The following is an 18,753-nucleotide window of genomic DNA, read 5'->3' as shown; positions in this document are numbered from 1 at the left end:
TAATAGTCATATTGTACAAACCTACCATGATAAGTCGAGAGTTAACTCTACAAATTCAACTCATATAGTGCCAAATGTCATCTCATGACATGACATAATTTCCATCATTTAGAGACTCAATAATTCTGCGAGTCATTTCCGCTGTGGTGTCACAAGGTCCACATGCTGAGGCTGGAGACTTTGCCATGCCCACGTATACATGAACTTTCTCCTCATGCTGACATTCTTGGAAGTGACTGGTGGATAATGTGACTGCATGGTTTACACAAGGTTTTTTTTAACGCAGTTTAAACATTTTAATGACGCCGTATTTTAAAATGAACACTGGATGCTGCATTTTGTTATGTATGCATAAGAATTTCCTCTCAAGATACCATTTTGTTCTTGTGCGAATTAAAAAAGTCCTGACAGATTGATACCGATATTGGATTTCTCACATCAGTAACTGTCGCATAAATGTAGACGTGGGTGTTTTTCTGGCATCTAAACAAAGACTGCAGACAGTGACGGATGACATGTTGAACAGCAATATACATCGGTTCTACTGTCGTTTTACAGAGAGAATGACTTTGCACAGACTGCTCTGCGTCTTCTTTAACATGCAGGCAGCACATCAAGAGCACAACTTTGCCTTTCAGATCGAATCAGAGGTCTACGAGGATCGCATTGAAAACAATCTTTTTCCCAGCCGAGGCTGTAATGTACTTTATATATTGTATGGGTTCTGTACATGTTCAATGCAACTGTGTATCAGTTGTGCTGTATAAATTATGAGGCATGAGCCTTATCTGCATGTACTGTTTGATTGTTTTGGAATATCTGCAGAGACCATCAGTTACTTTCACCTGGAGCAAATCTTACTTTGCATTCAGTGAAGTGTAAAATTACAGCACAAGGGCAGTTCCCTGAAAAAAACAAAAACATATTAGGCTAAATTAGATTTATGGCATGTAATATCTTTGTTATAGATGCACAATGCAGTCTTCATTCTGTTTTGGGGAAACAGAGGGAGAAGATCTGTGCAAATCGTATTCTTTTTTACATATATTTTATATGATACGTTGGGGGTTAGCTCGTAGAGAAGCATGGAACAGAAAGCAGAGCCAGCAGCGTTTATTTGTACATCACGTTTTCTTTGTTTTGCATAATTATAGTAAGATCATCTCACGATGAATAAACTCATGAATAAGGATTTTCAAAAGGCTGAACGCAGCGATGTCTCATGAGTTTTACTTTGCCGAGACAGCTGCAGTGCTCCCTCATGCAGTCTAGATGGTATCAATCTAACATCTGTACGTTAAATATGAAACTTTCTGCGAGGATTTAACTAACAACATATAACATTATTAATAAAATCTAAGGTCTTGAAAATGTGGTTGTATTTCAACAGAGATGAGTTAGCACGTGTAATTGAGTACAGGAAATTTTGACAGAGGCTTGCTCAGCTGTGATTGGAGCACAGAGCGAAGTATTGACGTGACAGAGCGACATCACTCTCCTCACAGCCATGCTACTCTCATGGCTAAAACAGAAAACAGAGACAGAGTCAACGTCAGAATGTGACAGGTTTTTTTTAATGGCCAAACAAACTCAACATCCAACTGACAACTGAACAACACTCAATCCAACACTCTCTTCTTTTCTTTAGAAACAATCAAAACCAAAATTAGGAGTGCTTTTAGAGACCAGTCACTGATCCAGCACCATCCTCCAAACAACAAACTAAATAAAGCCTATAAATAAATAAAGATATCTGATATAATTAAAAAATAAATTAAGAGAAAGTGCAAAAAAAACCAAACAGATCCCAAAACTTGTGATCTCATCACAGAAACTATTATTATTCTTCTGATTCAGTCGTCAACAGTCGGAGAAGTCAGGCGGTCACAGCATGGCTTTGTAGAGAGTCAGAGAGTGGCGGAGGAAGTGCTCCTGCTCCATACACATCAGCAGATCCCTTAGCATGACCCGAGTCACTCTGTGAACGCTCTGTCTGGGCAGCAGAGTCATCTGACACACACACACACACACACACACACACACACACACACACAAAACAAATGTTCTGTATCATTTCTTTTCAGACTCGAGCAGTAACGTCCAGTGTGCTGGTCATCATCACAAAACACAGCAGCTGAGTGAAACTCGTGACAGGAACTTGCTGCTCTTATGCGGAGTGTATGACACAATTCAAATCAAACTATTACTTTAATAAACCAAAGTTAGTAGCTGTATTCCATGCAATGACAACTAAGTTTAATGTAATCATCTTATCAGACATTTTGAGTATAAAGGCCTTGGGAACTGTATTTTTTATACTCAGCGTGGACTTTGCTTTCTTGTTACGGAGTCTAAACTCTTACAACACACCAGATCAGCATCATGGGGTACCACGAGGAGAAGGATGGAGAGAGAGGGAGGTGAAGCAGGTCAACAGGGGGCAGCAGTGTGTACAAAGAGGTGATGATAAAAATCTCAACTCCTCTAAAAACAAGAACAGATGAACTGACCCTCAACAGGGACCAGGGGCATGCATCAAATCTAAACATCATTCTGTGAACGCTAGGGGTGCGCTCAAATAGTCATTGGCTTAGGAAGGTTCCTAACAGAGTAAAATGACGGAAGTATTGACGTAGCTGTTTGAATTCTCTAACTGTTAAGGTAAGGAGCTTCAATGCTTCTTTTATTATCTCCTTTAGCATAGGATACACCAGACCGTCCTTTATAAAAGATAAGAAGGTAATGCCGTCCCACAATTCCTTACGGCAGTGACAAAAAATTGATTTTAGGTCATTCACAACCAGACAAAAACAATAAACTGCAGCAGAGAGAACGTGTGAATATGGACAGACGTGTTGACGTGATAATAAACTTTGATCATGAAGTGTGTTCTGTTGTTGACTGTGGAGCTGTGTTTACACACACAGTACAAATGTTGTCTAACTGTGACTGTTGATGATCACATATATATATATATATATATATATATATATATACACACACACACACACATATATATCTTCGCCGTAACTTGCTAATATGTTTATATATGAGTGGACAGGAGGGTGAGCGACCATACCAGCGTAACAAACACTTCATTTATCATTTAAATTCTGACGTTGATAATGAAGTCGTATTTTGCAGGTTGACCGGGTTGTCAGCGTTTGTTTTCTGCAGCACACAGGGTGAAGGATGTAAGATGTGCATTTTGTAGTCCATCTGAACTTTGTAGTTTTACCACAGATCACTTCACATCTCACATTTGCGCCACATAATAATAATATTACATAATAATCTAGTGCAAGTGCAGTCGGATTCTCTGAACACCGTGGTTGTCTTCTCCTAAGTCCTTATGAATTCTCCTTCACATCTTTCCTTGACCTCGTGAAGTTTTCTATTGAGGTGAAGGAAAAGTGGTTAGGAAAGGACTTGGCAGCTATTACTAATCGACCGTACCTCAGAACCAATCCACTCCCAGCATCCACTGTGACAAGGTCAAAGGTCATCAAGGAGGAGTTATTTTCTAGCCACCTGTACGCCTGTGACTGAAGTTCTGAACTTCTGTAATCTCCATGACAACTGAGCATAATACACATGCAGAGGACACAGTCTAAATGTGTGTAAAAGCCATTTGAAAAACTAAATGTATTATACTTATGTCACTTTAAAGCTCATGTCTAGATGTTAGTGGTCCCGCAGTTCTGTCTGAGCATGTGCAGTAAGACATGAAGAGTCATACTGTACAAAGAGCTTGCCCTCCAAACACAGTTGCCATCCTGTCATATGTGCACACTGTGCCAGCTGTGGAAAAGCATGTGAAGAGGTAAAGGAAGCCCTGTGGCTGTGAGAGGAAAGAGAGACAGAGAGAGAGAGGAGGCAAGCAGCCGGATCCGCTGGGTAATGGAGTTCAAAGGCAGTGGGAAGTGTGCGCAGTTAACAGAGTGTCCTCATCGTTAAACCTACAGCCTGCAGGGCCACAGCTTAAACACACACAGAATTAAAGACTCGATGAGCTAAACTAACACTCTCACACACGCGCGCTAGCTGTGCTAAGATGTCTGCGTTGGCTGTGGAGGGGCAGCTGGAGCTGGAACGTGAAACATGCTGCTCTCTTTTATTTGAAGTATCTCTGATGCATTTTCAGATCGATTGGCTTATATAGTTCTCCGTCAACTATGATCCAGTTTTCAGCGCAGAAAGGAGACAGCACACAGACCTTACCTGGCTTTCGGTCTGTTCCATGGGTCTCTTCTTGCGAGGCCCGATGGCAGCCAGAGCAGTGAGGTTGGCCTCTCTTTGCTGCAGCTGAGCTTGTTCTATTTGCTGTAACTGCAAAGAAGAAGAAGAGAGGCAGAGAGAATGTTGGAAACGTGGCGATGTGCAAAGACTGAAGAGGAAACAGCTGTCCAAAACTATTCGCTCTTTCACAGGGGGTGATAGAAGACTATTTCTTGGCTGGACAAGTGACTTCCTAGAGTCTCCGCTGGTTGCTTGATGCTCAGAGCCAAAAATACACTTTGATTGCTGGCGGCAGTATTCATATTTACTGTACGGCTAACTAACCAATCCAGACAGCTAACAGGCATATTTCCAATGCAAGCTATTCCTTTAATGATTTGAACTGGGAAGCATCAGCTGTGAAATCGCTAAGCTATTTCTTCTCAGAGTCATAAGTCAGTCAAATCTGTACACTCATGCATGATCCACATATTTTTAGATTTTACATTTCCTGTTGATATTAACATGATCTCTGATGTCCAGTGAAGAAATGTCCAGGAAAACTCAAAAACTTGATTGAGAACTCCCACGTGTAGCTGAGTGGAACTCAGTGAATCCTTAGTTATATTATACTTCATGATTAAACCAAGTGGCAACCTGTGTGACTGAGAAATGAGGTGCCATTAACTGCAATACCTCAAGCAGCTGCTTGGGGCCGGCTACAGAACATTTCAACGTGTATAAGCGCCTGTAATAAAATAGAAACTTCACAGCAGAAATAAACATGTTTACAGCCTGGTACAAAAACTGTTTTTGTCTCTATAGCTAATTTCCCCGTTCATGACAACTGTACTGAGGGTGAATTTTTTTTTTAAATTCACCCATTCAAATTATATTGAGGCTTAAAGTTACTCATAAATAACAACATGACTGCTTTGACTGACAGGTACGTGCACTTACAGATGGCTTATTTGAGCACCCAGGCGTCATTCTGCCCATCTTAGGTCTGCCAATAATCCAGGTTTTCAGATTAGTTGGGAAGCGGAAGTACTCAAGTTTGTGTGTGTGTGTGTGTGTTGTGTATGTACATTGTCCCAAATGTCCCCTAACCCTAACCCAGAGAAATACTTTTTTTAAGTTGACAATATATTTCTACTTGACTCTAGTTGCTAGAACTTCCAGTTAAATACAGAATAGGCCGGAGTGTGAGGAAGAAGGTCAAAACTTGAATTCAGTCCCTCGTCTGTGAATGTGATTTCTGTCTGAGTCATGTCAGATTAAGAAAACAACGCTACTTCACAACATCACCAAACTGTCTTTTGTCATTGTTTTAAAGTGAAAGACCCCTTACAGTATAGTATGTACAACACTATGTTATAGTGACGCTATATACATTACTATATGAAACCCTAACCCCTAACTGAATCACAAACCAACAGTTTACCAACAAACAAATAAAGTTCGTCTGTCTCTGAGCTGCTGGCTTCCAACCAGAGAAATAAACACCAATTAAAATCACTTCCAATTAGCACCGCACCTACTCAGGCTTTGAGAGTGTGTGTGTGCATGTAGGTACAGACTTGGCAAAGTGTCATGGGTGTGTGTGTGTGTGAGTGTGTGGGCAGGGCATGTAAATGAACAGATTTTTTTTGTTGTGGAGAAATCTCTGGGAGCTCTGGGATGACTTGAAGCTACACAGCAGCCTGAGAAGGAAAACAAGCCCTGCGTGGTGTTACCGCCTCCTTAAATAGCCGCACTGCTACCGATGCCTTTCATCTCCCTCACACTTCTCCCTGCCCTGCCAGCACAAACACATTACACACACTATTGCATTACTAAATGAACAATTAGCATGAAAAATAACGGGGATTTAACGGGTTCCCAAACAGCATTTCCTGGCAGTTCACACTTGCAAGCTGAACTTAAAAAAAAAAAAAAGGGGGGTTGGCTGTGTTAGTCTGTGGCTAACCAGTTCACTCTGTGAGACTGGTTCAGGTAAAACATGAAATAACCCGAGCTAAACACCAAGGGTGACATCTTTAGCCAGACTTTAAAGGGGAGGAAATTATTTCTAGTTTTTCCAAAGCTAGAATAAGATGAATTATGTGATCGTATTCTTTGCGTTTCTCTTTGTTGAACATCATTTTAATTCTCTGTAAAAGATTTTTCCTGCAGGTATTACTCGAGTGTTTGCTCCCATCTCAATACTTAATCATAGTTCTGATTCTGTGTCTTGTAACGTAGTGGTTAACAAGAGCTGTGTGCGCATGAGTTAATGCTTTCGGTTTTATTGCACATACAGGGGGGACTTCAGCTGGAGTGCTAACACCAGAGAGCTGGTAAAGAAGGCACAGCAGAGACTCTATTTCCTGAGGATCCTCAGGAAAATCCATCTCTCCCAGAAGCTGCTTGTGTCCTTCTACCGATGTTCCACAGAGAGCTTCCTAACATACTGCATCTGTGTACGGTTTGCCAGCTGTACAGCTGCAGAAAGAAAAGCGCTCCAGAGGGTCATCAACACTGCCCACAAAATCATCGGCTGCCTCCTCCCCTCCCTGGAAGAGCTCTCAGCTCCCGCTGCCTCAAAAGAGGCCGGAACCCACATCCCACCCCGGCTACATCCTATTTGAACAGTCACCCATAGGCAGGTGATACAGAACAATGAAAACCCACACAAACAGATGAAAAAACTGCTTCCATGCTAAGGCCATAACTGCTAAATGACCACATGAAATAATGAATGGACTGTGCTCTGTATATACTGTATGTGGATGGATGTGCTGCTTTTTTCCCCAAAATCCTTTCCTTGTTTTATCCCTTTTATCTATGTTTTATTTATGTTTTATACTATGTGTTTTTCTGTACTGCACTGAAGATGGCACTTAAATTGTGTTATGCACTGCATAATGATAAAGATTTTTTATTCAGTGTATTGTTGGTGCGATCTCTGACTTTGACAGTGAATTCTTCTTTCGTGAAGGTCAGAATATTTCATTTGTGTAAACACTTTGTGCAAACTGTTAAACAGCGGTTGATTCAACTGTACGATCATTTTAGATGATGTAGTTTGTGCTGCGGTATTATATTAAACATGTTTAGAATATTTTGTCCACCTCATTAGCATCAATGCGGGTAGGCCACATAAGAAAAGATACATTAGATTTTTACGTGATGACGTACCGTTACCAGTCCAGTGTTTCCTTTGCTGAATGAACCACAAACAGATCTCTGTACAGCTTTTGGACTGGTTTAGTCTCCTGTCCTGGTTATTCAGCACATAGACGTGACATATGAGATTCTGTGTGGAGTCTCACAGATTTCTCCAGAATGAAACCCATACACACCTCTTTGGCTCTTTGCTTGAGCTGCTGCTGATGTGGATCCTCAGTGTGTGAGCGACTCTGTGATCACAAATAGGCAGAGGTCTCAGTGAGCTTCATTCAGTACTTAAATATAGGCACAGATGAAATTTACTCCAAGTGACCACGCTTTTAAAAAGTAGACTTAATACCATAAAAACATGCTAATCTTAGTTTGATCTTTGTTTCTGAGGACATACTGTAATAATAACTGTGGTTTAAGCTTACTCTGGCCAGACGTAGAAGTCTCTCTCTCTCCTCTTCATCTTTTCTCTTTTTCTTTAAACTCTCCACTTCCTCCAGGAAGCGGAGCTGGGAGCGTACATCACTCACTTTGGTATGCCACAGATCTTCCTGTTGCCACACAAACACAGACAAACACACACACACAAGTTAACAAGATGACAGGCTGGTGCAACAACCAGTATGAGCAGCGCGCCGACAGTTAAACTTTTTATTTTTTTGCCTATCTGTGTGATATTTGGGTGAACGGGTGGAGGAAAGGAACAAATAAGTGGGAGGTTCATTCAAATAAAGTAAATAAAATAAAGATCATTTGGGAGAAACTGAATTTTAAATGTCAGGATGACAACAGAATCACGTCTGTTTATTTAAGGAGAGCAATCTACTTCCACTGCAACAGAATTAAAACTGATATGGCTTCGCCAACATTTTTAATTATCTCTATCAATCAGTCTTTATTAATATGTGCTAATTTAGTATCAGTACTAATTAACTGTAAACACAAACTCACAATCTGCCTCCGGCTGCAGATTTGTGGTGCCAGTAATAATGAGAAAATAAGTCATCATGACATGAATAGTGTTTTGTAATAATGTGAAAAGGATCTTTCGAAAACATCAGAAAAAATAAATAAATCAAAAAATGTGACTGACTGCATCATGAGGCTATATGGCAGTATGGCTGCCGTACCTTCAGGGCTGCCTTCCGGTGCTCTGCCATCACAGTGAGCTTCTCTATGAGGCCACGGAGACACTCCTGTGTCGCATGAGAAACCAGAGCGACCACCTCCGGGCCCACATCAGTTATTGCCAGGGCCTGTCCTACAAACAAACAGACAGACCATATAGGCCAGGCATTTTCAAGGAAGTCAAGCTAAATAACTCATGAAAACCTTATATCACTGGATATATATATAGATAATATAGATAATAATATTAATATAATATATATATATAGATAATATATATATATATATATATAATATATAATATATATATATATAGGCAGCAAAACATTTATTTATTATGTAAAGATATAGTGCCGTACCCCAAGGCATGCTGCCGCCATGCAAGTCTCTGTATGTCAAACTTCTGGCTTTAAATGCTGCCGCCATGCAAGTCTCTGTATGTCAAACTTCTGGCTTTAAAAAAACATTTTCTAATCTGCATCACTGAATTAGGTTTTAATTTGTATAAACCATCAGTGAATGTTGGAACGAGTAACAAAGATGTGGAGTTTTATTTTGTGTCTTTCTAGTTCAAATGAAGCTACAATGTTACAGTGAAAATATCCAATGGAGTCTGGTGGTGAGTGACAGCGATAAAGGCAGTTTTCTTTAAAGGATCCTTCTCTTTAATAAAAAGGGATCCTTTTCATGGTGTTGTCAGAATAACAAACTGAGCGTGTCAGTGGCATTAAAAAGGTAGAGACTTTTTCTCAGGATTTATTTCAACCAATCCAGAGTTGATCATTGTTGAACAGCTGAAAGACAAAAGACTACATTTTATTTTGTTTCCGTCCAGTTTGATTATCTGCAAATTAACATTAATGCTTTTGTCAATGGAGTCTGGTGGGCCACAGGACCCATTTATTTTGTTGTGAGATGCTGGAGCTTTAGTGTGACCTATAGCGGTAGAGAATTTTATATACAACCTTTAACATATTAAAAAGACACTATATATCATTAAACGGTAAAATCATAAAACCACATTTAACTTTCAATCTCTTCATTAGTTGTCTTGTTGCTACATTATGCTTATAATATAATATACTATTATAACTATAATACATGAATAAAGCGGTATTTTTGTGGCTCTGCCTCAGTATGGATCTCGTACCTGTCTGAAGGATTCGGCTGAGCAGTGGATTAGGTGACAGGAAGGGCTGATCCTGGCATGACTGCACCACAGAGCCAACCATGGTGGTCAGGATCTGTGCGTTCTCCTCTCTCAGGTTGACTCCAGCCATGGAGGCCACATCATTAATGTCATCGTCTTCTCTGAGGAGCACACGCACACACATGAACGACACAGCTTTGTGCAGGTCAGCCAGCTTTGCACTGACCTGTTGTGAATGAGATATTCGGAGTTGTGTGTATTACTTGTAAGATCCTGAACTGTCCTTAAATGCAAATTTAGCAGGCCGAGACGGATCCTGAGCAAAAGGCTGCTTGAATGAGAAGGTTCCTGTAAAAAGAGAAATGTTCAAAGTTATTTGGAGAGCGGCATTTTAATTTAGCAAAGTCACACACGCGTACATACATTACTTAGATATTTAAGTTTGCTGAAATTGAATGACCACTCTGAAGGGCTCAGTAAGACCTGATATTAACATCTGTATCTCAATATGTTATCTATTGACATCTCTGGTATTAAAGTGCCATCTCATAAGCACAGTTTGGTCTACGTCAGTTGAATGTCAATATGGAAATCAGACAAAAGAGCTTGTGGACTTGATGTGGTTTGATCACACTAAGATTCATTCCTCCTGGTCAAGGTTCATTTATCAACAACTCAACAACACAGGGTTGCACAGCGAAATGCGTAAGCCCTCATACTGCACAAGAAAAACTATTATTTATCTTGTAGTTGAGGATGAGTTGAGTCTTATAGCCTGAGGAGAGAAGCTGCTCTGTAGTCTGGTGGATACTTCTGTACTGCTTGGCAGACAGCAGCAGAGAAAAGGCTGAAGTTGGGGTGGGTCTCTGTGCTGCAGAGCCCTTCTGTCCTGGACTGTGTACAAACCATGAACATTTGTAATGTTTCGAGTCAGGATTCTTTTCTATTGCTCCTCTGTAAAAGTTAACAAGAACTTGCCATCTTGAGAAATTTAGTCAAGCTTTCTTAACCTGTTTGGAGATGGTTGTCTGTGGTTCTGAGTTCCAGGAATCTAAAACTGTTTACATGGGGGCGATTGTGTTGAATGATGAGCTGAAATTAACAAACAGCATTCTGATTTAGGGGGTTTGTTCTTTTCAAGGTGTGTGAGGACTGAGTGGAGGCCAGTGGAGACGGCATCATCTGTAGGTCTGTTGGTTCTGAATGCAAATGGAAGAGGGTCGAAGAGGCTGGGATGTTGTTCTGGATGTTGTTCTTGATGTGCTGGAGAACCAGTTTCTCAGAGAACCACACAATATATGCAGAGCATGTTAACACCAGGTGGAAATAGGATCATTGTGACAGCAAGAAAAAGAATCAAATCGTGAGATTCTCCAAAATCCCCATGTCTACCATTACCTGTGAAATGTTTTCCTGTCTGGACCACTGTGTGTTTGGGGGTTGGTCTGCTGCTCTTAGATATGTAACTTCTGGACTGGGCTAATGTCATCAACCCAGGTCTCAGAGTCACTCCTTGAGGCTGCTGGATAACCTGCATGTTAAGGGCAGTCATTAAGCATCAGTTCCAGATGTGACATTTATTGCAGATGACACCCGCTTCTAGTGTGCTGAACTGACCCCAACTAACAGGGCAGGGAAATAAGTAACTTTCATATTTGTTGGTACTGAAGAAAACACATCAGTACTAATGCAGACTTTTTAGGAAAACTAAACATATTGTTTTAGCCCTTTGATGCATCAGTTTGAAGAGCTAACTCTGAAAATCGAGACAAATCTAGGACAGAACTCCAAATATCTGCAAATGGATGTCGTAAAATTCTTTGCAGGTAAACCGAGGACAATTTATGTCACACAAGTCCAGACACGCAATGGCATGATATGCAGTCATGCCAATGGTTTTGCACTATTCCACTGATCAGCATGTGGGGGTTACACGTCAGGATATGTGAGATTTTATATTTAAGTTTGTGTGTGCCTTAGTGCAAAGAGACAGCACAGACAGAAGAGAAGATGCAGACAGAGCAGAAAGTGTCTACATCTGCTATGACTCAGAATTCTAAAGGATTCTTTGTGTTAGTCAGTGATGGGAGTAACTGGTTAGACGTAATGTTATGTAAAGAAATTACAGTTACTAGTAAAGTATATATAGTAATAGTATATTATTTTCAGTTAAAAGCATATATGTTGCATATGACATGTAAAGGCTTTCTTTGAATGGTTTTAATGGACAGCTTGGGTCAGGAAAGCTGTTGGGATGATTTTATACATCTCCTTTTTTGAGACAGTTTTTGATTGGTTCTCATCTCACCGCTTCTCATCTGCCAATCACATCAATCTGCGTTGTTCTATGTAATCAGTGTTTAGTATTGTATGAGATTGAAGTGTTTTTAGAGTTGGCAGCCTCTGAGCGGTGCAGTCAACTCTGTGTCCTGACCACAGTTCTCAATTAGTTTTTGGTGTCAAACGTGTCAGAAGATGAACTCTCTTTGTAGTGTTCAGTATATATGGTTAATGTGACCACAGCCCCTCTGACATGATTTGTTGATTGCACTCTTGAGTTTTTTTGGCCACAAACAAAATCTTAGGGTCACTAAAGGCCTAGGGCTGATCCTGTTAAAAGTAATCAAATTAAATAAGCTACATAAATAATGAGTCATTAAAATAGTCACAAAAATTGTTACATTTTACAGGGTAACTAGTAACCTGTAATCTATTACATTTGAAAAGTAACCTTGACACGGGTGTTAGTTTCATTTAGACTTCTTTTCTTCCACCCCGCTTGCTGCAGCAGGTTTCTCATGTAATTGTACTCGATTACCTCACGTTACTGTGAGTATTGACGACCGATTTCTATAGAACTATAAACACTGCTTACTGCATTTCTTTACCTGCTGGCTCGTAGTGAAGGTTGGTCCTGTGCCTGTGCTGGGCTGTTTCATGGTGGAAGACGAGGTGATGGGGTGGCAGGTGGAAGTTGAAGCCTGTTGAATGAATAACTCTGGGTCTGCAGTGAGACGACGCACTGCAGGAAGACTTTTCTGGCAGCGACAAGGAGAAAGACGTGCTAACAACCAAATTCCTTGATTGGCTCAGGGCATCCTTAAATCTACAGCCTTGAGTTTGAAGCAGGACCTGAACATTAAATGTGTTGTTTAATCTGTGGTCACCTCGAGGAATGGCACCAAGCAAGGCTGAGGAGTCGACTTCAACTCGCGATAGAGCTGTTCTGTAAACTCCTCGGCTTCAAGCTTCCCTTCCTGGAAGAAACAAAAAAAAAAACACATACAAACACTCCAGGAAGTAAGATTTAATAGATTTGTTATACATAGAAAATTATGTTCAAAGCAAAAGAAAATAAACAGAAAGAAAAACTGAAATTCCAGATGAACTTTATGCAACTACAAAACAAGATAATTTTCTCTACTATTCTACTGAGTGAAAGCTCCTCTGGTGGTGAAGAGGTGACACGTACCAGCAGCCTCATGACCAGCCCTCTGACATTGTTGGCCATGTTGGCAGACCTGGAGTCACTGGAGGCCAGCTTGATCAGAGTCACCAGGAAGTTCTTGCACTTCTTCACACTCTCCATTGTCTCCTGAAACGACCAGAAAGAACATTTTCGACAAGAAAACTCATTTCATCATCATCATCCTGACCCTTCTCAGTCTCTTTCTAGAAACGGTTAAGTAATAGTTTGCAGAAGATATAAGGTATGCAATTTCCCGGCTTGTCTGACGTGGTGACTTTCGACCCCCAAGGCAGCGTCACATGTTGGCGTAGGCCACAGAGAAGTTCAACTCTGACATAGCATTCTCAAAGATGAGGTCAATGGCTCCCTTTGGCCTCTCCTCTGTGTCTATTGCCTGCTTCATCAGCTCCTAAAGCTTCTGGGGGCTCGGCTTGTTGAGGATACTGCGCTCAGAGCGGCTGTACATAGATCTGTAACAAGAGCACCTCCACCCGAAAAGTCTACAAACTATGGAACTTCATCGATTTGAATAGCAAGGCATCCGCATAGCGTCAAACTGGAGGCATAGCAACATCGGTGAACTGTAAATAGATAGTTATTTTATTTGAGCTCATAAACTCTCTTTAACTCTTGTATATGATACATAAAAAAAAAAATCATAAAATGAAGCAGAATATATATATCATATTTTCATTAGTGGAAGCAGTGCCAGTAATAATACAAAGTGATACTTTACTACTGTACAGGGATGAGCTCATGTCTGGGGGCTGGTTGGACTCACCTGACTAAACGTGGCTGGCGGCTCCTTCTTGGTTTCTGTGACGACCGCCTGAACGCGAGGCTGGCTGCCCCGCTCAGACACAGCACTGAGGTTCTGGACTACAGCTGGTTTGGGAGCTACGCCAATCACCTGAACGACACAATACGATCTATGACGACAAAACTATGCACTGATCAAACTGAGCAACGCTGGGGCAGAAGGCATGTATGTACTGCACGAACAAGTTGTGTGTGGTTGTGGTGCAGCAGGAATCAAACTCACTAGGGCTGTACTGGTCATTTTCTCGATTAATCAATAAGTTATTTGGTTTATAAAATGTCTAATGCGCTGTCATTTACAATACTGGCAAGCTGTAAACGAGAAGGAGCGATGTCTACTAGAACTATGCGACAATGTGTATGTTAAATTATTTGAAATATTGAAAAAATGAAAATTATACCTGTACATCACTCACATTGGGGCACAATCCATGTAGAAAAGGTCTATTTTCTTTCCAGCACAAAAATCAGCTGCACAATCAGTGATCAGTGAATTTTATCCCTCTAAAAAATAATTGGTTCTTAAAAATACACCAGTTTTTTTTTTTAATTTTATTTCACTGCAGGCTTTCCGTCATTATTCCGTCATCATTAGCATTAATTATGACAGGTGAAATCCATCTTCAGTCTAAACTGACAACGCTCGTCACCAACCGCCAACCTGAAGACTGTCAGGCGAGACGAAGTGCAACATCACTCATTAAAAGTTAGCACTCAAGGTGATCAAGACGCTGACTGTGACCGCGGCTGGAGAACTCTAATAAAATAATCAAGTCAATTAAAAAAATCAAAAGTGCTCATGTAATCTTTCCATTCTTCTGTCATCATTATCATTACATGTGACAGGTGAGGTCATTTGCAGGAACAGTGACCAAACACTACATGACCCGCTGTCAGTGACCGTTGAGTGTAAATACCTTCACCACAGCCGTCTTCTGGACTGGCGCTGGTTGGAAACTAGGAGGGGCTGCCATCCTGATCACCGTCACCTTCTCGTTACTTTTATTTCCAGCTGTTGCGCATACCTGAATCGCAGACATGACAGCTTGTTAACACCAGTGAGACGTAGCTATATTCGTACAATTCAGTATTTTAAAAAAGGGATAGTTCTGATTACATTACTTTGCGCCGACCGCAGTCTACAGTAGGTAACACATTGACTGTCCCTTTAAATAAAATAAAAGCAGTACACACACACACACCTGCGGGGTCAGTATTCTGGGCGCTTGACCACTGATACCTCTTGGTGCCTGCTGAGCCTGTGCCAAAGCCTGCTGGGACACCAGCATCAGCTGACCATTGTCACTGCGGATCAACATCATACCTGCCAGGGTTCAAAATCAGGAAATATTTTAATGAACTGTGGACAAACACAGAGCAAATGTAGTGGCAGACATTTAAACACACACAGACTAACATACAGTCCACTAAATATCAAAGATTGAAGCCAAGATGGAACATCTGTCAACATGGGTGATGTGAATACAAAGGAGACCACAAATGGTGGTGCAGCTCACCTGGTGGTATCTGGATGTTGGCTGGGAGCTGTGGTGAAGTGCCCTGCGGCAGCCGAGGGGCCACAGCAACCGTCTGTGGAGCTGCCGCCCTGGGTACAGTTATCACCACAGTCCTGCCTGGGGTTGCAGTCTGGCTCATCGAGGCTACCTGGCTCAAAGCTGGTTTGGTTACCTGCGGTTGGCTGTTGGCACTCACTCTACCTGGGGTGGCCACCTTCGTTATCACCACGACAGAAGGAGAGGAGGTCTGAAGGCCTGGCACTGTCACTGTAGAGGAGGCAGGTTGGTGGGGGATGACTTTAGGCGGGGCAGAGACACAGTCACCTGCAGCGGTAGGTGGAGGCTGCACGGCAGTGATGGATCCACATTTGGGTGGTACATGTAGTATCTTGACTTGAACGGCGTTGTCTCCTGCCCCGCACAACTCCAGCTTTTTGGCTTCAATAACCACTTTATCCGTGGCCATGATTTTTTCTAAATGGAAGAGCAACATGATTTTATTCACCATCCAAAAATATACAGTTACTGAAACTGTATTCTTCTTGAATATCATCTGCAGAATCCACTGATTTATGTTATTAGAATGCAGCTTGAAGTTTTTGTGTTCCACCATGACTCTTTTGTTAGAGCATTAACGAAGAATGCTCATAGAAAATCGTCATTTTAGTGTCCGAGTGTTCAGAAACCTAACCTGTTAAAATGAAGTCTGGTGCTTACTCCAGTGAGCGAAGTACAGAAATTATAGTGTTCCAGAGAACGTGGACAATCTAAACAAATAAACTCAAACTATATGCAATCTGAGTTAATGTTCACTTGTATCGTAGACTCAGGAGCTGCTGCTGCTCGTCATATACTGTATGTGACATTACATTTTGATAACTATTTTCTCATTTCATTTAAACATTTATACAACACTTTATCCAAAGCTACTGTTTTTATTTGCACTATATACAGTCTGTTGCTGTATGCCATCTACAAACTGTTCACATCTTTTTATTGTAGCTATATTCACACTGTTTGTATCTTTTTATATCGCTATATTTACAATTTTAATATCTTCTTATACTTGTATATATTTGAATATTTCATGTTTATTGCTCGTTTGCACCAGAGGAAACCAGGGAATATTTCATTTGTCTGTACGTCCTCGACATATGGAAGAGTTGACAGCAGAGTTGACTTGACGTTGTGCATGCCGTGAACCTTTGCACATTACCTGCTGAACACTGAGTACAAACTGCACAGCTTTCACTTTAAAAACACAGTGTGTGTTTTTATCTGCTCGTCCATTTCTTTTATCTTCCTTTATGTCTGCTACGCACTCAAAAACAGAATATACCTACACCTTTGTACCACTAACAGTATGGTTTGTACATGTATATGAATATCTCTATTTGTAGTTTCATTTCTTCTTTCTATTTTTTTTTTAAATATATAGTTTTCTACTTATAAAGAAGCACGGGTTTGATTAGATTTTTATCTTATAGGTTAACTTTAATGTTTGTTTACTGTGTTATAAGTTCATTTGAATGTATGCTTATGTGGACTGTCTCATGCTGCTACTGGATGCTTGAATTTCCCTCAATAAAGAATCTATCTATCTATCTATCTATCTATCTATCTATCTATCTATCTATCTATCTATCTATCTATCTCATTGAAAAGGAGAAAACACTTGACACAGTCCTGACTGGGTTGCCATAATTCATGCTGTACAGAGCTGGATATGACTGAAATAATTCAAACTTCACATTTAAAACTCAACAACAAGATGGAGGCTAAACTCACAAACTGAACCACTCTGCACAAACCAAAGACTGACCAGCTCCAGCTCGGTAAATTAGCAACTTGAACGAGCCCCAACATTTGTCTTTTAGGACTTGTGTTTATTTTGTTTGTTTTGTTTCTCTATTCACTAACTCCCCTGAGGGGTCTGTGCTTCAGACGAGGCCATGTCTGGTCGAGTTTCTAGAAAAAGTCGTCGTTTAAAGACAGGCGGACGTTAGCTGTGACTTCTGTTTGGAGTCATTTCATCCAAACAGACAAACTTTGACGTGAAATTATCGTTCGGGCTGTGTTCATTAAAATACTACACCTCCATGAACAGCTCCACCCTGCAGACTTTTAAGGAGAAAAAGCGGAGTCACAAGCTCACCTGTTGTAGGTGTTAGTTTGGCAGCATGGAGCCTGAACTCATCGTGGACCGGTGCTGCGTTTGTGGCGCAACGTACATATGGCTACCATCATTAGCTACAGCTAAATAAATAAATAAATAAATAATGACATTTTTTTTTTAATCTAGCTGTAGTGACACAAATGCACCAACACTCAAAAGTAGTTTGGTGGTTAGGTTGGTCAAATTTGACACAGTGAGCTAAAGTAATGTGGCCTATCAAAATGCAGTGGAACACACAGTGATTTGAATTAATAACCAGTGTAATTATTTTATATTAAATTTGAAATGCATTTACAACGTTACAGTTAGATACATCCGTCATGCACGCTGAAAGGTGACCACGTGTCTAGAGAAGCCCAGGTACGGAAGCCCTAAGCAGACTTACATTTAATTAAATTTGTTTACTCGAGATCTCAAGATATTTATATCAATGTGTTGAAATAACAAATATTGTTATCCTAAGATAACAGGATCATTTTCTAGAGATTGTGAGATAACAAAACTTTATTTCCCTGAGATAACAGGATTAACATAATTAACATCATTAATTTGAGGATAGTCTGGTATTAAATATTCAATTGTAACATTCTCCTGCTCCTCTGAGATTGCTACACTGAATGATGTTTCCTGCAATCATTTAATATACTAGATTAACCTTTTGTTTTCTGGAGATTATTAAATTAATGATGTTGTTATCTCAGGAAAACAAACTTTTGCTTCAGACAATATGTATAGTAATACCTGAAGGAAATGATCCTATCTCAGATAACAACATTTGTTATGTCAAGATGATGACATAAATAACTGGAGATATCAAGAACAAATTAACTCCTAAAATCTATGAATGCATGACAGCCTGGAAATATATAACAGAATATATACATCAGGCTCAACACTTTGAATGAGAACATTTTAGCATAAACAAAATTAATCAAGCGTGTCTATGCTCAGAGGAGCAGCTTGCATTGATGCTGCTGCTCATTAACATAAATATTCAGCTGTGACTGATCACTTTCCTGCACTCACTATAGATCACATTTTCATCTACAGTTGTTTAACTCAGTCCAACTTACATGAAGTCATGAAGCTGTGCTTTATAGTAATAAAGCCAAAG

General features: G+C 40.4%; 1 protein-coding gene across 1 annotated transcript; it reads right to left on the bottom strand.

Moving 5' to 3' along the window:
* Positions 1–1,476: 1,476 nt before the first annotated feature.
* Positions 1,477–17,974, bottom strand: LOC104922763 (transcription initiation factor TFIID subunit 4-like). Its single transcript, XM_027290614.1, has 16 exons — positions 17,619–17,974; positions 15,464–15,937; positions 15,149–15,270; positions 14,864–14,971; positions 13,909–14,037; positions 13,131–13,253; positions 12,826–12,915; positions 12,547–12,696; positions 11,057–11,189; positions 9,922–10,006; positions 9,659–9,819; positions 8,511–8,641; positions 7,806–7,931; positions 7,563–7,619; positions 4,222–4,329; positions 1,477–2,010 (listed from the first exon to the last, which is right to left on the bottom strand). The coding sequence occupies exons 2-16, from the start codon at positions 15,927–15,929 to the stop codon at positions 1,885–1,887; spliced, it is 2,115 nt and encodes a 704-aa protein (XP_027146415.1). The 5' UTR covers positions 15,930–15,937; positions 17,619–17,974; the 3' UTR covers positions 1,477–1,884.
* Between the last annotated feature and the right edge of the window lie 779 nt (positions 17,975–18,753).

Source organism: Larimichthys crocea, chromosome XVII (genome assembly GCF_000972845.2).
Source record: "Larimichthys crocea isolate SSNF chromosome XVII, L_crocea_2.0, whole genome shotgun sequence".
Taxonomy (NCBI): Eukaryota; Metazoa; Chordata; class Actinopteri; family Sciaenidae; genus Larimichthys; species Larimichthys crocea.
Note: the sequence above shows the minus strand (reverse complement) of the source record. Positions and strands in the feature narration are given on the sequence as shown.